The sequence below is a fragment of the Gekko japonicus genome, unplaced genomic scaffold (assembly GCF_001447785.1).
Source record: "Gekko japonicus isolate JY-2015 unplaced genomic scaffold, Gekko_japonicus_V1.1 scaffold894, whole genome shotgun sequence".
Taxonomy (NCBI): domain Eukaryota; kingdom Metazoa; phylum Chordata; class Lepidosauria; order Squamata; family Gekkonidae; genus Gekko; species Gekko japonicus.
The window spans coordinates 365181-387365 of NW_015161975.1; the positions used below are offsets into that span (position 1 = coordinate 365181).

The window sequence follows — 22185 nt, forward strand, 5'->3', positions numbered from 1 at the left end:
CCTCGCCGCCGCCGCCGCCTCCGCCCCCCCAGCCGCCGCCTCGGCCCCCGGCCCTGGCCCCGGCGTCGGGCGTGCCGGGCGTCTCCGGGCTGCGCAACCACGGCAACACCTGCTTCATGAACGCCGTCCTCCAGTGCCTCAGCAACACCGAGCTCTTCGCCGAGTTCCTCGCCCTCCAGCACTACCGGGGAGCAGGGGAAGGAGGAGAAGGGGGAGCGGGACCACCACTACCCCCCAACGGCACCACCGACGGGCCTCCCCCCATGACCCCCGCCGCCGCCGCCAGGCCCCCCGAGGAGGAGGAGGAGGAAGAGGAGGAGGAGGAGGGCTCGTCCCAGGGGGAGGTCACCGAGCAGCTGGCCCAGCTCGTCCGCGCCCTCTGGACCCTCGAGTACACCCCCCAGCACAGCAGGCACTTCAAGGTGGGTGGTCGGCGGAGGGGGAGGGAGGGACCCCCCACCACACACACACACCCCTCAAGGTGGGGGGAGGGAGGGAGGAAAAAAAAATCCCCGCGGCAAGCATATAGCTAGCCCCCTCCCCGGCCCCCTGGAGCCACAACTTCCCCAGCCAAGGCTCCCTCTAAGCAAGAATGCCACTGGGTGAGCCGCTGGCGTTAAAGGTGTGGACCGGAGATTGGGCCTCTGCCTCCCTTGGTTGCCTCTAGAGCCCCATCCTTCCTGAGCCCAGACCAAAGCGCCTGAGCCGGAGGCTAAAAGAAGGGTGAGCTAGCTCACAGTAAACTCGGCTGAGAGGGAACACTACTGGGGGAGTGGGGGGAGAAGGACCCTTCCTCAGCACACACACCCCTCAAGGTGGGAGGGTGGGAGGGAGGCCTCCCCCCCCCGCAAGCAGAAAGCTAGCCCCCCGGGGAAGGAGCCAGCCGGGCCCCCGGAGCCACACTTTTAAGCAGCGCTCCCTCTAAGCTGTGGAGTCCTCTGAGCAGAAATTCTATTTTGTGAGCCACTGGCATCAAAGTGCTGAGCGAGCCATTTGGCTGCTGCATGGATCAGTTGGCTCTGGAGCCCCTCCTTCCACAAAAAAGTGTGAGCCGGAGGCTAGAAAACGGTGAGCTAGCTCACACTCACTCAGCTTAGAGGGAACACTGGATCTGACCCACCTCTTCCCCAGTTCTTATGAGCATCAGTTGGGAACAATGCTCCCTCTACACTGCAAAGTCTTGTGAGCAAAAATCCTACTTTCTGAGCAGCTGGCATTAAAGTCGTGAGCGAGCGGTTTGGCTACCGCATCAATTAGTTTGCTTTGGAGCAATGCTCCCTCTAAGCTGTGGAGTCTTGTGAGCAAAAATTCTGCTTTGTGAGTTCCTGGCAATAAAGTCGTGAGCGAGCAGTTTGGCTGCTGCATCAATGAGTTTGCTCTGGAGCCCCATCCTTCCTAAGCGGAGACAAAACCCCATGAGCTAGCTCACACTAACTCAGCTTAGAGGGAACACTGCCCAGTATTAAACTTTGTTGGTCTTCAGCTTAGAGGGGACACTGCTCCCAGGGTGTCTGTTGTGGGGAGGGGAAAGGAAAGGAGATTGCAAGCAACATTCCCTCTAAGCTGTGGAGTCTTGTGAGCAAAAATCCTACTTTCTGAGCAGCTGCCATTAAAGTTGGGAGCGAGTGATTTGGCTGCTGCATAAATCAGTTTGCTCTGGAGCTGTCCTTCCGAGCTGAGACAAATATGCGTGAGCCAGAGGCTAAGACACTGTGAGCTAGCTCACACTCAGCTTAGAGGGGACACTGCTCCCAGGGTGTCTGTTGTGGGGAGGGAATGCTCCCTCTAAGCTGTGGAGTCTTGTGAGCAAAAATCCTACTTTGTGAACTGCCGCCATTAAAGTTGGGAACGAGCAATTTGGCCGCTGCATAAATTAGTTTGCTCTGGAGTCCTCTTCCCTGAGCTAGGACAAAAATGTGTGAGCTGCAGGCTGAAAAACCGTGAGCTAGCTCACACTCATCTTAGAGGGAACACTGGAGAAGACCCCCTTCCTGACACACAGACACACACACCCTCGCTCAAGGTGGGAGGGAGGGCACCGCAAGCAGAAAGCTAGCCCCGCAGGGAAGGAACCAGCCGGGCCCCTGAAGCCACACTGTTAAGCCCTTGGATACCGCAGCTTTCTACCCCATACTGGACCCAAAGCAGCTTTTCACATCCTTCTCCTCGCCTCGTCTTTGGTTCTCACAACGACCTTGTGAGGTAGGGGTAGGCTGAGAGAGAGAGGGCAGCCGGCCCAAGGTCACCCACCCAGCCGACTTCCCTGGCAGCAGTGGGAGTCTGAACTGGGCTCGCCCAGATACTGGTCCAGTATCACAACATCACCCTGCCTCTCCAGTGCCTTTGGAAGGAATTCTAATGGGGGGGGGGGGAGGCATTCAAAATGTGTTGTCTCCTGCTAGTCTGCAGAGGTAAAGCCCCTTCGACCCTCACGTTCTGCTGCACCTGCAGACCAGAGCAAAGGCAAACTGGTTTTCCCAACTGGAAGGCCCTCCCACACCCCTCACCCTGCTCTGGCCTGGCCTGCTGCTAGGCCTTTGACCAGTTTGGCAGTTGGCAAGTGTCACTTTTCTAGCTGGTTACAGCTGTCGTTCAAGACAGGGGGAAATGTTGGCAGTTCTAATCGTTGCAGGGGGCCCCCCCCAGAGTGCCTGGAAGGGGGTGTCCAGCGGTGACCTGGAGTCTCTGCCTGCCCAGGTGGGGAGGGGAGGTGAAAAGTATGCATCCGGAGAGTGATTTCAGCTAAGCGTACCTTTATTTAGTCAGGAACAAATGACACCTTGGCCGGCTCGCAGGCCGGCTTATATTCCTTCAGAAAACCCGCCACCAAACACACACCCCACTCCCGATAGGCTATTTACAGTAACTGAGAGACCTATTGGCCTCTTGGCTGGGGACCTAGCCCTTTCATTGGGCCTGGCTAGGATCCTACTGGCCCATTGTCTTTCGGAATGAAGCTTGAGGTTTTTTAGTCTACTGACAAGCCCAGGCATGCCCGGCTTCCTTAGGCTGGATACACAACAGGAGGCATCCTGTCCACCCCCCTCACTCACTCACCTTTTGCCTTGTGGGCTTTCACACCTGGAGGCAGACATGTTTGTTTACAAAGCTTGGAGAAGTTGTCCAGTCTGTGGAATGTGACTCCCCCCCCCCCCCCCCCCATGCATGGGACCCTGAGAACAGCTTCAGGGGAGAGGGGGTGGGGGGTGGTCAGCTAAGATAATCCCTCCCTTCCGCCTCCCGAATTCTTCAGCTGGGTTCAGCGCTTTGTAAGGAATCACGCCTGCGACTTGTGGGTCATGAATTGCAAATAGGCAAGGAGGTGCAGAATTTCCACTTCACACACCGGCGCAGGTGTTGAGATCAGGCCCCTGCGAAACGGGATACCTTTTGGCCGAGCCCTGGAGACTTGCACGCAACTTAAGCCTCCCGTTCTCCATCAGGATTCAGCCAAAGCAGGTGCCCAGCATGACTTAATACCGCCTTTCTAGGGCCGCATCCTGGCATTAAAGTCACGTCCTGGGGCTGGCTCTTGGAGCCTAGGTGCCAGTGAGTCTTGCCCGTAGAGGGTCATGGAACTTCCAGAGGTCTGTGAATGGGTCTTCCGCTTTTTGTTGTTCAGTCGCACAGTCGAGTCCGACTCTTCGCGACCTCATGGACCAGATCCCGCCAGGCCCTCCTTCTTCCGCTTAGGGAACCGTTAGCTTATGATTTATCGCTTGGGATGACAGTGGAAAGTCGTCTCGCTTTTAAGTGCCCGGTTGAGGAGACTGTGGCACACTGTGTGTCAGTCAAACCGTGCTTCCGTCTTCCTCCTGCCCAAACAAGTGCCAGGCTACAGCAGGATGTTTACTGCTTACAATAGCTAAGCACTCTAGAGGTTTTGCCCTTGCCGGCTTGGTGAAAAACCAGTAGTGTTTGCAAAATTACTGATGGGTGCATCGGCTGAAGTAAGGGCAAGTTAAGAGCACGTGAAGTCAGCCGTCTCTGGGGTGGGGGTGGGGGCTGTCTTCCCCAGGTACAAAAGGGCCACCGCCTGCCCAAAGGGAGGGCCAGCCCTCCTTGTTTGCTGGATGTAGGTCACTGGTTTAAGCAGATTTCCCTGCTGTTTCTGCAGAGGCTGGCTGGGCCCAGTGGCCACCCGCTAATGGAGGGTTTTCCAGAACGCTGCTTTGCTTGCGGAGAAGCAGTGGTTGTGTCCCCGCAGGGAGGATTTGACACATGAGCACATCTTTCCGAGCAAGCCTAAATCACACAGTTTTTGTCACGGTCTTAAAGTAACAAGCGCTTACTTGGCATTTGAGGGCAGCCTCTCTTCCCCAAAGCGCTGCAAGCTGTCAGCGAGAGTTTTCTCCATCCGCGTGGTGCTGCTCTTTTCGCCTTGTCTCTCTCCTTCTCCGCTCTTCTGTGGGTGGGAGGAATCCCCCCCCCCCACAAGATATTGTGCAGCTTTGTCCCCGTGCAGAGAAACCTCTCATGCCACGGGCATGCAAGCGCAGCCTGCAGGAGCAGGACTGAGACAGCCAGCATGTGCATGATGCAACAGGTCTTTGGGGAAGAAATGTACAGCTCTTGACAAACCTGAAATATCTTCAGGGGGCAGCTGTGTTGGTTTGCAGTGGGTCTTGGTCTGGTAGCACCAGGACGACTTTCGGGGGGAGAGCTTTCGAGAGTCGGAGTTCATCACCCGGAAACTCTTGTCCACAGAAACTCCCGACACGGATCCCCGGCAGCCCCGTTTCAGAGTTAAGTTCCGCTTCGCTCTAAGGTGCTGCTGGGCTCACATGTAGCTGGAATACCTGGTGCTTTCCTGTTTCTAAAACGTTTAGGTATATTTTTTAATCACAACACAAATCACAAGCAAAGCAATAAAGCCATTGAGGGGACGTAGGAACCGGTTCGGAACCCTAATAACAAGCACAAGGTAATTCAGGAACAGAGATTGATAACAGTGTGAAGGAAAAGTTCAAAAGTGCTGTTTCTAAAATTTGTTTGGAGAGAGTGTGGTTGGGGATTCCGGCCTGTGGCAGCGGGTACAACTGGCAACCCTGTGCGTGAACTGCCAGCCGCCAGGTGTGATGACAAGCAGACAGGTCCCTGGGTGCCATCCAGGTGGGGCTGTGCTCTTTGTCTCTTGAGCTTGGTCTTCTTGGGGTTCGCAGAGTACTGATTCCGTGCAGAATTCAATGTTCCCTCTAAGCTGTGGAGTCTTGTGAGCAAAAATTCTACTTGGTGAGCTCCTGGCATTAAAGTTGTGAGCGAGCGATTTGGCTAGGGCATAAATTAGTTTGCTCTGGAGCCCCATCCTTCCTGAGCTGAGACAAAAATGTGTGAGCCGGAGGCTAAGGAGCTGCGAGCTAGCTCACACTAACTCAGCTTAGAGGGAACACTGGTGCAGATAGATTCAGGTGGGGTCGGCGTGTCGGTCTGAAGCAAGAGAATGACGGTGGAGTCCAGTCGGGCACCTTTTAAGATCAACCAAGTTTAATTCCAGGCATAAGCTTTCGTGTGGTACCTGGAAAAGTGTGCGTGCACATGAAAGCTGATGCCCAGAATCAATGCTCCCTCTAAGCTGCGGGGTCTTGTGAGCAAAATTTCTACTCTGTGAGCTCCTGGCATTAAAGTTGTGAGCAAGCGATCGGGCTGCTGAATCAGTTGGTTTGCTCTGGAGCCCCGTCCTTCCCGAGTTAAGACAAAAATGTGTGGGCTGGAGTCTAAAAAACTGTGAGCTGGCTCACACTAGCTCGGCATAGAGGGAGCACCACCCAGAATTAAAATTCGTCGGTCTTCAGGGTGCCCCGCTGGGCTCTGACTCTGTGTGCTCATTCCAGCCTTGGGTTTAATCCTCGGCAGGGCTGGGTCTGGGCCTCTGCGGGGTGGGCAGAGTTTCTTTATCCTTAGAGAATTCATTGGTAGACCAACATCACGTTCAGTGATTTCTTCCCTGGGCTGTCTGCAGTGATGCCCCTTGTCGAGCTGCTTGTCTGAGGGAGAGCTGAATTGCTGTTAGTGTGGGCACGGACTCCCTGTCCCTAGGAGGGCGGCAAGGAACAGCTTAAGTCCGAAACGGGGTTGTGAGTTTCTGTGTACTGCAGTGACTCCAGGACCCCTGCGGAGCTTGAACGGTAGAATTCTTTGAGGTCAGACTCTCAGACAGGCGTTCTCCCCGATCCGTGCCCCGTCAGTGGTGCTGGGTCTTCCGGAGCGCGTGCCAGCTTGTGTTCGCCTGGGCCGGACTCTGGTGTGCTTTGCCTGCCGTCCTCCCTTCCACGGGAAGGGGTCATAAAGGTGAGGAGGGAGCTGTTGTAGAATCAGAGAGCTGCAAGGGGCCACACAGGCCGTTTAATCCAACCCCCTGGGGCTCATTGCAGGATCAGCCCTAGAGCATCCCCGGCGAGTGTTTGTCCAGCCATTGCTAGAGGACTGCTGGTATTGTTAGGTGCCTGGGAACTGCCCTGGTGATTGGCGCTGGAGGAGGAGGAGGAGGGACCTCCCTGACCCTTCCCGTAATAGATAAGCTGGTAGCTCAGCCTATAGAAAGGAAGGACCTGGAATCATAGAATGTGAGAGTTGGAAGGCACCTTGCAGGTCATCTAGTCCAACCCCCTGCGCTCTGCAGGAGCGTCGCCGAAAGAAGAGAGCCCTACGACACCCCCGAAAGAGGGTCGTCCAGCCTCCTCCGCTTGGATCTGGAATATCTTTCATGGACGCCTTGAATATGATCCTTTGTCTGAGCTCCTTGTGTGCCCCATACAGAACCGGGCAGCGCCCTCTTGGGTAGCCCGTGCAGAGCCCCCCGGCACCGTTTGCCTTCCTCCACCCGCATGTGGGTACTGAGTTGCTTGCGGTCTTCTCCGTGGGACCCTGTTGCTGCTGACGGTGCCTAGAGAGGGGGGGCTGCTGGCAAGCGAGTTTTTTGGGGGGGAGGGGTGTTTTTGCATTTGTGTGTTCCTGTGTGTGTGCGCGCACCCGTGGTTGGACGTCATGGGGACCTTTTGGCGACTCCTCCTGGGGCACGGAGGACATTCAGAGCAGTGGCTCGATATCGCCTGCCTCTGGCCTCCCGGCCCCGGTATCCTCTGAAGGTCTCCCATCCAAATACCTGCCAGGGCCGGCCCCGCTTAGCTGTCGAGATCTGATGAGATCGGCCTTGCCCGGGCTCTATCCAGGTCAGGGGCGTCAAGTGAGTTTTCACCCCTTGCGGCATTGCCCGCGGAAGAGTCAACCGAACGGGTTTTCTACACTGCTGTTCCGCGCCGGATGGGATGGTTTTCATCGCCCTGGCTGTCAGCTGTTTCCGTCAGCTGCGTTCTGCTGGCCTCAACACTTTCCCGGCAGTCTGCCTGGCTACAGAGAAGGTGCCGGTTCCTGCGGTGTGTGTGTGTGTGTGTTTGTCAATAGCAGTGGGCTGTTAAAAGATCTGTCTCTCTTCTGCACTCTGGAACGGGTGTCTGGGGGGTGGGGGTGGGAGATCGCTCTACCCAGTGTCAGTAATCGGCCCAGAGGCCAGCTTTTATGTGGACGCTTTGGGGTCCTGTTTTGTGTTTTTTAGTTTGTTTTGTCGGATCTGATGTTTCGACTGCCTTCGGTGTGGGGTGTCCTTGGGTGGGAAAGAGGGTGCAAATAAAAGCCATGCGCTGATTCCACACAGCTCTCTCTTCAGGAAGAGTCGGGGTGAGAGGGAAATAGGTGCCCGAGAGTGAGCACGGGGGTGCGGGAAGTAAAAGCTGCGTGGAAGCTGGACGAAGGAGTACTCCATCGACAGGAGCCCCACCACCGTGGAATCCTTTTTTAAACCTTCACTTCCCTCCCCCGCCACATCTTCAGGATGTTTGCAGAGGTTTGCGGATGCAAAAGGCTACTAATGATTCTCCTTTGGGCCAGATTTCATGCTAGAGATACTCTTGATTGTTTTAATAGGGTTAACAGTATAAATCGTTTGACCGGGCGCATTAACCGTAGTCAAATTGCTACAGAGACCTTTGAGCTAATGAGATTATTAGTTTATTGACAGATTAGCAGAACGCTGTTTGAAACATGTAAACATACTTGCGTCCAGTTAATGTGGAGGCTGGACCGTGCAGGCCAAGGAAGCGATTTAACTGTGAACAATACAGTTTCCCGATGAAGCCATATCCCCACATCAGTGTTCCCTCTAAGCTGTGGAGTCTTGTGAGCAAAAATTCTACTTTGTGAGCTACAGGCATTAAAGTTGTGAGCAAACCATTTGGCTACTGCATCAATTACTTTGCTCTGGAGCCCTTCTTCCTGAGCGAAGGCAAAAAATGTGTGAGCCGAAGGCTTAAAAACTGTGAGCTAGCTCACACTAACTCAGCTTAGAGGGAACACTGCCCCACATTATTTTCTTTCCTGCCCGGCCTGAGAACGGCTTTCTGGGTGGGGAAGAAAGTCTGTCTGTGCTCTTGCCCACTTGCCCTGGGGTTCCCCAAAGAGCTCTTGAAATCCTTCTGTAGCAACAGGGAGAGGCCGTGGCTCACTGGCAGAGCCTCTGCTTGGCACACAGAAGGTCCCAGGTTCAGTCCCCGGCAGCATCTCCAGTTAGAAAGGACCTGGCAGGAGGTGATGGGAAAGACCTCTGCCTGAGACCCTGGAGAGCTGTAAGGAGGGGCCGTGGCTCAGTGGCAGAGCCTCTGCTTGGCATGCAGAAGGTCCCAGGTTCAGTCCCCGGCAGCATCTCCAGTTAGAAAGGACCTGGCAGGAGGTGATGGGAAAGACCTCTGCCTGAGACCCTGGAGAGCTGTAAGGAGGGGCCGTGGCTCAGTGGCAGAGCCTCTGCTTGGCATGCAGAAGGTCCCAGGTTCAGTCCCCGGCAGCATCTCCAGTTAGAAAGGACCTGGCAGGAGGTGATGGGAAAGACCTCTGCCTGAGACCCTGGAGAGCTGTAAGGAGGGGCCGTGGCTCAGTGGCAGAGCCTCTGCTTGGCATGCAGAAGGTCCCAGGTTCAGTCCCCGGCAGCATCTCCAGTTAGAAAGGACCTGGCAGGAGGTGATGGGAAAGACCTCTGCCTGAGACCCTGGAGAGCTGTAAGGAGGGGCCGTGGCTCAGTGGCAGAGCCTCTGCTTGGCATGCAGAAGGTCCCAGGTTCAGTCCCCGGCAACATCTCCAGTTGAAAAGGGACCAGGCAGGAGGTAATGGGGAAGACCTCTCTGCCTGAGTCTCCAGAGAGCTGCTACCAGTCTGAGTAGACCATCCTGAGCTTGACGGATTAAGGGGTCTGATTCCGCGTAAGGCAGCTTCATATGCTTGTTTCTTCAAAGGGCAAATCTAGCCCGACTTCTGTGATGGGAAGCGAGAGCGGCCCAGCTGGGTTCGGTTTGGAGAGGAAGGTCAGGCAGAAGCAGTTTGCTTGGAAGCTCTTGTGTGTGTCTGGGGGGGGGGGAGCGGGACCCTCCCAGCGGTGTGTGTGTGTGTGTCTGTTAAGTGCCCTGGAGTCACTTCTGATTTAGGGCTGACCCTGTGAGGGAGTGACTGAGCCCCACAGCACCCTATCCTTGACAACCTGGCGCAGGTCTTGCCCACTGAAGCCCTTTGTGGCTTCCTGGGGGGGGGGGAGCCCGGTCCGTCCGCCTCATGCCGGGTCTTCCTCTTTTCCTGCTGCCTTCGACTTTTCTTAGCCACCCCCTGGCAGCCTCTGGGCGGGCACCCGTTTGCAGGCCTCCGTGTGTTCCTTAAACTGCGAAGGAGCCCTCCTCCTGGGAGAGCCTTCACTGCCTGTCCGGCGACAGGGATATTGGGCCTCCGAGAGAGTAAGGCAAGGCAGGAGAGGCGCGTGGGTCTGTCTCCCTCTCCGGCGCTTCTCTGCTCCTCGTCTGTGTCTGGCTGCCATTAGCGCTCTTCGCGTCCTCAGAACGGCAGGAGAAGGCGGCTCAAAGCCAGGGCAGGGCGTGCCACAGTCGGGCAGATGGCGGATTTGCGTTTTCCAGCCGAATAACCAAAGGGAATCTGGGGGCAGCCAGGCCGCTTTGAAAATCATCCCCCGCCCGCCCGCGCGGCCGCCTGACACCTCCTCTGCCTGACCTACATTCGGGCTGGTTGTTCCGCCGTCTCGGGTGCCCCTTGGGCCGGCTCGGGCATCTGTCTCACGAAGGAGATCCCCCCCAGAGCCCTTTGCGGCCTTTGGCCACTCGGAGATGGCTGCGTTTAGTAACGTGGTTTTTAGGCGGCTACCGGCCTCGGCCTGTGAGTTTTGGAGCCCCGAGGCGGTTGATCCGGGCTCTGGTTCGGAACGGGTGGCAGCTTGGGAGGGCGCGGGTGGCCTCAGTTAGCTTTTATGTTATTTTGTTTTATTTATTACACATTTACGCCCTGCCCTCCCAGCCTTGGCCGGCCCAGGGTGGCTTACGACAGCATAAAAGCACCAATAAATAGTGCCATCATCCTAAAACCATAACAACCACAACATTGAAAAGGTGCTAACAATAATAATCTAACAATTTAAACAATTTAACATTACACCGGAGATGGCGTGCAGACTTCCGTGCCATCCTAGAAGAAGAAGAAGGAGAGATTGGAGTCATACCCCATGGCCCTTCACTACCCGAAGGTGTCTCAGAGGGGCTTACAATCTCCTTTCCCTTCCCCTCCCCACAACAGGCACCCTGGGAGGGAGGTGGGGCTGAGAGAACTCTTTCGAGGACTGCTCTTCAGAGAACAGCTCTGAGGGAACTTGTGACTGACCCAAGGTCACATCAGCAGCTACATGTGGAGGGGTGGGGAATCAAATCCGGTTCTCCCGGGTTAGAGTCCGCGCACTTAACCACTACACCAAACTGGCTCTAGTGGTCGATTCCAATCTAATACTGTACAGGTGGCTCAGGCTGCTTGAAGACTTTCAGGGGTCAGGGCATTCTCCCCCCAGGGGCGGCTCCTAGTTGAACGTCTGGTGGAACAGCTCCGTCTCGCAGGCCCTGTGGAACCACATAAGGTCCCGCAGGGCCCTGACCTCTGAGAGCTCAGTCCACCAGAGCGGAGCCGCCACTGAGAAAGCCCTGGCCCTGGTTGAAGCTAGCCTGGCATCCTTTGGTCCGGGAAGGGTAAGTCGGTGTTGAGACTCTGATCCGCAGTGCTTTCTGGGGGGACATGTGGGGAAAGGCGGTCCCTTAGGTGCGTAGGTCCCTGGCCATAAAGTGGGCAGCGTTTGTCTCTGCTGTTTGGAGGGGTCCCGCTGTGGATATTCCGCGTTGCCAAATGCGCCCTTAACCCCCTCCCGCTTTACCCGAGGAGCGCAGGTGGCTTTCTGTAGTGCTTCTGTTTGTCAGGAAGGCTTTTCCCCGGGCCTCGGTTTGAGAGAGACACTTGGGGCAACGCCTGCCTCCCCCTTTTCCCGCTAGTGCATCAGCAGCAACCGTGAAAGCGACGCGGGATTTGTGTGTGGATCTGAGCCCACCCTTTGGTGCGAGGGGGGGGTTGTGACATCACGAGTGACACACGGCCTTGCTGCTTTCTTTTCTGATGTGCGGGTTTGTCTTCTTCAGTTTTGCAAACATTATTTGTAGACTGAGTGTTCCTCAGCTAGATTGCTAAAGGGGAGGAGGAGGAGATTGGATTGATACCCCTTTCCCTTCCCTCGGAGTCTCAGAGCGGCTTACAAACTCCTTTCCCTCCCCCTCCCCACAACAGTCACCCTGGGAGGTAGGTGGGGCTGAGAGAGCTCTTTCGAGGACTGCCCTTGAGAGAACAGCTCTGACAGAGCTATGGCTTGCCCAAGGTCATCCAGCCAGGTGCAAGTGGAGGAGTGGGGAATCAAACCCGGTTCTCCCAGATTAGAGTCCGCACACTTAACCACGACACCAAGCAGAACAAAGAGCTGGAAAGGGCGGGAGGGGGGAGAGCGGTGAAGATGAACACTGCCCCCCCTCCCCCGGGCAACAGTGCCCTGACACGGGTGTGCTTTTATGGGCCGATCTCTGCAGGCCGGGTGCCCCCTTCCTTCAGCGTGCCTCTCGCTTGGCTTCAGAAATGGCCATGGGAAATTATACGGACCGGTGGCGTGGGGCCCGGCCCGTTGCACAAAGCTCTCTCTGTGGCTCTGACCGGGGGCTCCGGTGTTCCTGGCCCCAGACCCAGGCAGGGTGCCGAAGGGTCCAGTCCGGTGCTCCCTCTAAGCCGTGGAGCCTTGTGAGCAAAAATTCTGCTTTGTGAGCTCCTGGGCATTAAAGTTGTGAGCGAGGGATTCGGCCGCTGCATAAATCCGTTTGCTCTGGAGCCCCATCCTTCCTGAGCGAAGGCAAAAAAGGTGTGAACGGGAGGCTAAAAAACTGTGCGCTAGCTCACACTATACTCAGCTTAGAGGGAACACTGGGCCTGGTGCGTCTCCTTCTCATCAGACAGGAGATCCACTTTGTGCATTCCCAGCAATGCGGAGCAGGGGAGGCCGAGCGCTAGAAGCGGTTCTCCCTTGGCAGGTTGCGGCCGGACCTTTCCCTCTGCCCAGCGTGCCGCAGCAGGTGCGATCCTCGCCACAGGGGCAGCCTCCTTTCCACGTTCCCTTCGGAGGTGGGAGGCGTTATCCTTTCCAGGCACCACTGTGGCACTATGCTTCACTCAGAGCTGGGTGTGAGAAGCGGGTGCCCAAATCTGGGCTTTGGCACATTCCTTCCCTCTTGCGGTGGTCTGCCCTTGGCCGGGCACGGTTACCTTTCCCCCTGGCCTGGCCGTGGGGAGCCGACGGGGGAGGGAGCCCGGGTCAGCCAAAGGAATCATTTAAACCAGCAGGCAGAACCCCTTGCTTTTGAGGTAACTGGTGTAGAGCCAGTCTGGTGCGGTGGTGAAGTGCAGGCGGACTCTAGTCTGGGAGAACCGGGTCTGATTCCCCACTCCTCCTCCACTTGCACCTGGCTGGATGACCTTGGGCAAGCCGTGGCTCTGACAAGAGCTGTCCTTGAAAAAGAGCCGTTTTCTGCCAGAGCTCTCTCAGCCCCCACCTGCCTCCCAGGGTGTCTGTCTGTTGTGGGGAGGGGAAGGGAAGGGAAAGGAGTTTGTCAGCCGCTCTGAGACTCCTTTGGGCAGTGAAGGGCAAGGGGTACAAGTCCAGCCTCTTCTTCTTCCTCTTCTAATTGGCTGTAACGAAGGGTTTTTGTTTAGCGCATGTATTTGTAGCTCATTTCTGTAGCCCAGGCCAGCCCAATCTCATCAGGATCACAGAGGCGAAGGAGGGTTGGCTCTGGTCAGTATTCGAGGGGGGGGGGGCAGGCAGTGGCAGAGCACCCCGGAAGGCCTCTTTGCCTTGGAAACGGTCCAGGGTTGCCAGGAGTTGGCTGCTGCTCAGCGGCAGAACAGAGAGCTCATTTTTGCTCGGAAGGAAGCCACTCCTAGCCCGTGGGGGTCTGGGCAGAAAAACCAGGTCTCGGTCACCAAGTGATCCTCAGCAGGGTCACGCCTGGGGAGGGAGAGGGGGCCGGGGGGGGGGCTGCGCTGCTCTTTGGCTGATGGGGCCCCGAGTGGAGGCTTGTTGGATGCGGTGGCCATGGCCGTCTCCTCAGAAGCAAGTCTGCTTCCCCGAGAGGCTGAGAGGGGTTGTCAGCATTGTTTGAACTGCAGTCAGAAGGTGAGGAGTGTGGGTTTCTTCCCCCCTCCACTCTGCGGGGGTGTCACTAAGACCAAGGCGCGGTTGTCCCCTCGGCTCAGGCAGCCGAGGCTCAGGCATCTTGCCCTAGAGGAGCTGGGCGTCAGACTCTTGGGACAAAATTACTCTCAACAACACTCTCTGGCCGTGATCTGTTTATTGATGAATAAAGGTGTTCGAAGCTGAGACCAGTACTGTGTCGGAACTGAGGCTCTGGTGGCAGAACCCCCAATTATAGCCAGTTCAAACCAGGCCCTCCCTTTTGGGTCCCGTCCAATAATACCCCACAATCATCCACCCACACCTGTGAATAAGAACGTAAGGGAAGCCCATGTTGGATCAGGCCAAAGGCCCGTCCAGTCCAACACGCTGTGTCACACAGTGGCCAAAAATGCCAGGGGCCATCAGGAGGTCCACCAGTGGGGCCAGAGGACACTAGAAGCCCTCCTACCGTTGCCCCCCCCCAAGCGCCCGCGAATACAGAGCATCCCTCGCCCCAGACCGAGAGTTCCTGTCTATACCTTGTGGCTCATACCCCCTGATGGGCCTCTGCTCCATATACCGTTATTTTCTCTTAGGACCGCAAAGCAGGCCCAGTCTCCTCCAAGGTCATCCCTGCATGGGGAGGTATCTTATCGTAGAATCATAGAATGTTAGAGTTGGAAGGGACCTTGGAGGTCATCTAGTCCAACCCCCTGCACTCTGCAGGAACATAGCTGAAAGATAGCCCCACATACCTACGACATACCCAAAAGATGGTCGTCCAGCCTCCACTTGAAAACGTCCAGCGAAGGAGCTTCCACCACCTCCCGAGGCAGACTGTTCCACTGCTCAACCACTCTGACAGTTAGGAAGTTTCTCCTGATATTTAGCCAGTAACGACTCCCTTGTCATTTCCACCCATTAGATCTAGTCTTGCAATCCGGAGTAAGAGAGAATAGATCTGCTCCATCTTCTACATGACAGCCCTTCAAATACTTGAAGACTGCAATCCTGTCCCCTCTAAGCCTTCTCTTTCCCAGGCTAAACAGACCCAACTCTTTCAGCCTTTCCTTGTAAGACTTGGATTCCAACCCTCTCACCATCCTGGTTGCCCTCTTCTGGCCACGCTCGAGCTTGTCAACATCCTTCCTCAAATTTGGTGCCCAAAACTGGACACGGTACTCCAGGTGGGGCCTGACCATAGCAGAAGAGAGCGGAACTACCACCTCCCATTATCTGGACGCAATGCTTCTGTTAATTTTTAGGAAGAGTTACGTTGCCACTACAACGGAGCCCTTCTCACACATTCCGTCTGCAGGCCCCCAATCCCCCCAAACTATGGCAAATGAGCGTTCGAGTTTGACACTGGGCCTTCTTCAGGACCCCGCTCCGGGTTTTGCACCCCTGGATTAGAGGGTGCAGGCCACGCTCCTTGGCCCCGATGACAGTGAAGGGGGGGTGGGGCGACCGTGTGACCCCCCCCGGGAAGCCCCGACGGGTGGCGCTCAAGCTGTGTTGCGGAGGGTGGGGCTTGTGTGTCTGGCGGGCATCTCCCAGGAACAAATGGAAGCGGGCAAGGATTGCCAGGGAGCAGGAAATGAAGGGAAAATCAATGTGCTGTTGGAGCATTGTGGCCGGCCGCTCCCGGCCCAGGGAGGCCTAAAAGCTTTTGCTAATGAGAGCTGCCGTCTCTTGGGGATCCGGGCCAGTGCCGAAGCCGCCTGTGCCAGCAGCCGAGGCAGGGCCTTTCTTGTCTCCTCTCGGTGCGCAACCCACACTTAGGAGAATCAGGCCTGCCTCCAGGACGGGACCGAACCCGTGTCCAGTGTTCCCTCTAAGCCGAGTCAGTGTGAGCCAGCTCACCGTTTTTTGGCCTCCGGCTCACACATTTTTTTGTCCTAGCTCAGGAAGGCTGGGGCTCCAGAGCAAACTGATTGAAGCAGCAACCCAATCGCTCGCTCACAAGGGAGAATTTTTGCTCACAAGGCTCCACAGTGTAGAGGGAGTACCGCCCGTGTCCTGTCCTTTAAAGAAATCCCGTCTCAACACATTGCGAATTGGACTTTGCCTGCCGCTTCCCCAAGCTTGTCTGCAGTTTAGCTTTTAAAGGGCCAGACGGCTCTCTTGCACCAGCTCTGGGCTGCTTGTTCCTTTGTAAAGGCAAAAGGCCAGGCCTGCCCCCCCAATCAGCTGGGGGGGGGGGGCGCCACGAAGTGACCTTTCAGCTCCCGGCCTCCCTCTGACATCTGATGACATTCTCTTCCTCTGTGTCGGTATCTCTGGCCCCACTTATTTTTCTCTGGCTAAGCAGGAGCTCTGCCTGCGGCCTCCCTCCCTCCCTCGGGGGATCTTGGGTGTCAGCGTTATCCTCCCATTAGATGCACCGATAGTGGAAGAGTGGAGCTGGAAAACGCTTGCCTGCCTGCCTGCACTCCTGGGTATCAGCTTCCTTTTTGGGGAGGAGGCAGCCTCTCTCTGCCAGCAGAAGCGAGAACTTCAGAAATCCGGCCCGTATCTTGGAAGCCACGAGACGCATACGTTGATTGGACTAACCCTCCTGCCTTTGGGGTTGTTGTGGGAATTGCCCAGTTGGTGCCAGCTGGGTGAAAGGAACCCGGGGAGGGCCTCTCACAGCAAAGAAGATCCTAATGGGGAGATGCGCTGGGGGTGTGTGTGTGGGGAGAATACCCAGACCTCTTACTAGTTCTTCTGATAGAAAGCACCGATTTCATTCCTATGAAATATTTTCTGTTTTGGAATGGGGGAGATGTTTGAAAAGGCACAATTTGACTCGCTTGGAATCTGTAGCATGAAGACCTTTGTGTGAGACAACCCAAAGAGTAATTAGCACCTGGGATTCACTTCCATCAGTGGCTATTATCCACAAGGGATAGATGGAGGGCTGTGTCTGGGGCAGTGATGCTCTGTATCCTTGGTGCTTGGGGGGGGGGCGTAAGAGTGGGAGGGCTTCTGGACCGCCTGCTGGTGGATCTCCTGATGTCCTCTGGGTTTTGGCCACTGTGCGACACAGAGTATTGTATTGGATGAGCCATTAGCCTGATCCAACAGGGCTTCTCTTATGTTCTTATGTCTGGGGCAGCGATGCTCTGTATCCTTGGTGCTGGGGGGCCCACAGTGGGAGCTCTCTCAGCCCCACCCGCCTCACAGGGTGTCTGTCTGTTGTGGGGAGGGGAAGGGGAAGGAGTCTGTAAGCCCCTCTGAGGCTCCTTTGGGGAGTGAAGGGCCGCGGGGGTATAGATCCAGTCTCCCCTTCTGCTGCTGCTTGGCCTTTCCCCTTCTTAAGGATTAACCGGGCGCAGTAGCAATTTCTGCCCGCTCCTGTTCTTGCCCCCCCCCCCCGGCCGTTCCCCCCCCTTCCCTCGTCTGAGCCTCTGCATTTCGGGACGCGGGGTGTGCGTGTGCGCTCGCTACTTGACTCGAAGTCGTGGCCATTTTGATGGGGGGGGTGGTCAGGCTCAGAGCCGTCCAGTTGCTGGGGTGTGGGGGTGGATCTGGTCTTCTGAGCCACATGCAGTCATTTATTTATTTAAATTTGTACCCCCCCCCCCGCCCTCCCCGCCATGGCAGGCTTAGGGCGGCTGACGTAATAAAAGCAATAAACATCCCAAATCTGAAAACATCCTTCAAACAATTCAATTAGACAGTTCACTAAAACCAACTTAAAATATGATAAAGTGCTATCAGTTGACTTACGATACCAAAGATGGCCTCATGCGTTCTATAACTTTGCTTGATTTTCCGCTCGATGGCCTTTCTCCGCTCCGGTCGGTGAGCACAGGCTCTCCGTCACGGACCAGGCACCAGGCTTCGGTTGTTATTGACGATGGTCGTGGTGGTAAGATTGGCGGCGCCTTAGTTGAAGGCCTGGCGGAAGAGCTCCGTCTTGCAGGCCCTGCGGAACTGTGAGAGGTCCCGCAGGGCCCTGATCTCCTCTAGGAGCTCATTCCACCAGGTTGGAGCCGCCACCGAAAAAGCCCTGGCCCTGGTTGCAACTAGCCTGGCTTCCTTGGGGCTTGGACGTCCAGTCGATTTTGTGACCCTGACCGAAGTGCTCTCTGGGGTACGTGTGGGGAAAGGCGGTCCCTCAGGTATGTCGGACCCTGGCCATTGAGTGCTTTACAGGTAAGCACCGGCACCTTGAAGCGAATCCGGTGTGCTATCGGCAGCCAGTGCGATGCCTTCAGGACAGGCTGGTTGTGCTCCCTCGTGGGGAGACCCCCTCAGAAGCCTGTCCGCAGCATTTTGCACCAGCTGCAGCCATCCATTCCTCCTCCTTCCTGTGCGCTGAGATCAGAGCCTGCGTCATGCCTGCATCTTCCCTGACGTGTCTGACGCTCCCTCAGCCGCCTCTTGCAGAATAATGGGCCGTGGCCGCCCAGGCCTCCTGGTAGTTCTTGCTTTCCAGTTTGGACCAGTAACAAAAAAGCTGTAAACAACTGCGTTGGCCCACGCAGAATTCCCCTCCAAAAAAGAAACCCAATCATGTCCTTTGTTTCTTGTTTCCATAAAAAGGTGTGTCAGGTTTGAGTACTGTCCCGGAAACCCAATTAACCGGGTGGGGAAGAAGCCGGTCCTAGGAAGACGAGTTCAACAGTGCCCTCTAGTGACAGACGCGTTGCAGTCATCCCTTTGGTCGGCTCCTGATTTCTCCCCTTTTGATGCTTTGCTTGCGGACTTGAGTGTCTCCCCCCCCGTCCTTTTGCCAAGTTCCGGATGGCTTGCAATAAACTCATCATGTTCACCTCAAAGGGATCTGGGGCTGGTTATTTTATCTTCGGTTTTAGCTGGGGACCTTTTTGCTATTATTCGGCAATTCGAGACCTGAGTGTGCCGCATGACGGAGTGAGCTCCCCGTCTCCGGCCCCAGCTCCTGCCAGCCTAGCAGTTCGAAAGCAAGACATTGCAAGTAGATAAATGGGTACCGCTTCAGTGGGAAGGTAACAGCGTTCCGTGCGCCTTGGCGTCTAGTCATGCCGGCCACATGACCACGGAGAAGTCTTCGGAGATCTATTCCTTTGTTTTTTGCTTTATGTGGAATTGGCATTAATTTTGATTTTGTATGGTGCTCTTTCTCCTCCGCAGAGCATCGTCTCCAAGAATGCCCTGCAGTACCGCGGCAGCTCCCAGCACGACGCTCAAGAATTCCTCCTCTGGCTGCTGGACAGAGTCCACGAGGACCTCAACAACCTGATGAAGAACAACGGCAGCCCCCCTCTGAAGGTAAGACCAGCCACGCGGCCCAGGCAGGGCTTCCGGGGCCATGCGGCTGCTACTGACCAGGAGAGGGGAGGGCCAGGCGTGGGGCTCGGGTGGGCCCATCCCCGTCGTTTGTCTTTCCATGGCCGTTTGCGCGTGGACTCCTGGGCCACCAGACTCTGCTTGTTGGGGCACGATTTGGCTCACTTTGGGTGGGGTTTTGATGTTTAGGTGGGTTTGCCCTGGAGAGTTCTGGGTGCCGGGAGGGCTGCCTCTCTTGGACTGCTGCCTTCAAGGCCCCCGTTGAAAAGGTTCCTTCCTGTTTGGGGTCTTCCCTGAGAGCCGCGGGGGCCCCCGGGAGTGCCTCCGCCCGCCTGACCGAAATGCCTTTTCCTCCCCAGCCCCCTTTCGAGGAGCCGGTGTTGATCGAGGGACCAGCCTTCCCCATAAACAGCTCTTTTGTCCAGGAGCTCTTCCAGGCCCAGTACAGGTACGGCCTCCCTCGGGCAGGGCTGGATGTGGTGCCCGATTCCTGGTAGGGAAGACCTCTCCTTGGGCTTTCAAAACGGCCACCTGTGTTTGAACTGAATGTCTGTTTTGCTCCTCGATCCGTGATGGGAGTGGACGGGAAAGGAGGCCTCGGGGCCGGGGGCTCATTCTCCCCGGGGAAGGGGTCCTCGGCCTCACCAGCAGGAGAAGAGGCAGTCAGGCCGTTTCCCGGCTGGACCGTTTCAGACAGAGGGTGTGTGGACCAGCGTTCCCTCTAAGCGGAGTCAGTGTGAGCTAGCTCACCGTTTTTTAGCCTCCGGCTCACACGTTTTTGTCTTCGCTCAGGAAGGATGGGGCTCCAGAGCAAACTCATTGATGCAGCAGCCAAATTGCTCGCTCACAACTTTAATGCCAGGAGCTCACAAAGCAGAATTTTTGCTCATGAGACTCCACAGCTTAGAGGGAGCCTTGGTGTGGACCAGTGTTCCCTCTAAGTTGAGTTAGTGTGAGCGAGCTCACCGTTTTTTAGCCTCCGGCTCACACATTTTTGTCTCCGCTCAGGAAGGATGGGGCTCCAGAGCAAACTCATTCATGCAGTAGCCAAATGGCTCGCTCACAACTTTAAAGCCAGTAGCTCACAGAGCAGAATTTTTGCTCATGAGACTCCACAGCTTAGAGGGAGCCTTGGTGTGGACCCACCTCAAGAAACAGTCCTCTGCTCAGAAAACGAGCGTATGAAGGAGAAAGCTCAGCCGGAATGCTTCTCCCAGCACACACACACACAGATAACCTTTATTTTTTTGCATTGGAAAAATATTTTTTAATCCTGTGTGTCTCGGGTTGGGGGAATCCCTGGATATTTTGGGAGTGGAGTTTGGGGGAGGGGTTAGAGGTGTGGGGATGGGAGGGGCGGCTTCTCTCCTGCAGGAACTCCCCCCCCCCCACACACACACTCATTTGCTTGTGTGTTTGCTCCGCTGCCGCTGCCAGGTCTTCTCTGACGTGTCCCCATTGCCAGAAGCAGAGCAACACCTTCGACCCATTCCTATGCATCTCTCTGCCCATCCCGCTGCCTCACACCCGGTAGGTGTCAAGACAGGGGTTGGGGGGGGGGGCCTTGCCACTCGGGCACCGCGCTCTCCCCGCACGTCACGGGAGAGAGAGGCGGCTGTGGCCGAAGGGCCCCAGAGGCTGCTGGGAGGGGGCCGGCGGGTCTCTTCCCCAGGGAGGTTTCCACATCTGGTTCGGGGGACCTGTTGGAGGCGACGCGGGCATCCCGTAGCTGCACAGGTGAAGGGTTGCCAGATTTCCTCCTCTACGCCACTACAGGATCACGGCTCATAATATCCACAGAACAAGAGGAAAAAAAGGCCGTGGACATGTGCTGAATAATGCATAACTCTGCAGGCAATCAACAGTTCCAGGCTCGAGCGTCTTTCCACCTAAATGGCCCGTCTTCAGTTGTAATCTTAACTCCACACAGAAACTGTTGATTGCTTGCAGAATTACGCTACGTAAAAACATTGAGGTCCTATATATGTTGCCGTCCTTATTCAACAATGGATGGAAACTAGGAGACAAACTGATCTGCCTGGTCCCATCCAGATGAAGAGCTCTGAAACGACTGGATAGTCCAGAAAAACCCAGCTAGACGAAGGCAGGAGACGGCAACTGAAGTCTGGGCGCAGCCGGAGGCGATTCGGTGTGCCTGCATCCTTTCGTTTGATGCAGTGGTTAAGTGCAGGCGGACTCTAATCTGGGAGCACCGGGTTTGATTCCCCCACTCCTCCTCCACTTGCACCTGCTGGATGACCTTGGGCAAGCCATAGTTCTGACAAGAGCTGTTCTTGAAAAAGAGCAGTTTCTGTCCATCGCTCCTTTTCTGACACGGACGACCTGGACACGGTGCAAGAAAGCGACTGCATCTTTGCCTTCGAGACCCCGGAGATCTACCGGCCAGAGGGGATCCTGAGCCAGAGAGGTCAGTCTCTAATCTGGGAGAACCAGGTTTGATTCCTCACTTCTCCACATGCAGCCACTGGTGTGGCCTTGGGTCAGTGACAAGTTCTCTCAGAGCTGTTCTCTTAGGAGCAGTCCTCTCCTAAGAGCTCTCTCAGCCCCACCTACCCCACAGGGTGTCTGTTGTGGGGAGGGGAAGGGGAAGGAGTTTGTAAACCACTCTGAGACTCCTTTGGGCAGTGAAGGGCGGGGTATAAATCCAATATCTTCTTCATTTTCTTCTTCCTCCTCCTCCTCTTCTTCCTCTTCTTCTTCCTCCTCCTATTCCTCCTCTTCTTCTTCATCGTCGTAAACTATTGGGCCCAAACTTCAAACAGGCTTTAAAAAAATGGGGAGGCTTGCTGTCCAGAGCAAAGGGAAGGGCTCCGGCACGTGGCCACATGGTGCGAGCGGGGTCCTTGGTGATGAAGCCGTCCTCTCCTGCCTGCCTGCGGGGAGGGGTGGGGCCTGGCAGCCTCTCGCGCCAGTCACTTCTGCGCTGTTGTGTGGGGGTGGTGCAGGGCCTCGGCCGCGTGGCCCCAGCCTCCTGCTTCTGCCTCCCCAACTGCCTCTTGCGCCCCCTGCAGGCCGCTCTGCGTCACTGTGGTGTACCGAGGGAAGTGCTCCCACTGCATGCGCATCGGGGTGGCCGTGCCCCTGTCCGGCACAGTGGCCAGGCTGAGAGAAGCCGTCTCCAGAGAAACCAAAATCCCCACCAAGCAGGTGAGCTCACAACTCGGCCAGGCCGGGGCTCTCTGCTCGGCCGCCCTGCTCCACACCCGCTGCCCGTGGGCTTTGGCGCGTACACGGATCCCCCCCCCCGGGCCCTCTTGGCTCCACGTTCTCCTTCCTCTAGCGAGCCCACTCAGGGGGGGGGCAGGGCTCCGTCTGCCCCCCAGGAAACGGCCGGGGGG

At 56.3% G+C, this 22185-nt stretch overlaps 1 protein-coding gene across 1 annotated transcript in view; it reads left to right on the forward strand.

Moving 5' to 3' along the window:
* Positions 1-2: 2 nt before the first annotated feature.
* USP31 (ubiquitin specific peptidase 31) overlaps positions 3-22185 on the forward strand; it is a gene marked incomplete at its 5' end in the record, with an annotated part of 36381 nt that continues 14198 nt past the window's right edge. The window contains 5 exons of the mRNA XM_015429730.1: positions 3-422; positions 18671-18808; positions 19186-19274; positions 20264-20356; positions 21859-21994. Of these exons, the coding sequence (XP_015285216.1) occupies positions 3-422; positions 18671-18808; positions 19186-19274; positions 20264-20356; positions 21859-21994 (876 nt within the window). The remainder of the gene's footprint in view (positions 423-18670; positions 18809-19185; positions 19275-20263; positions 20357-21858; positions 21995-22185) is intronic.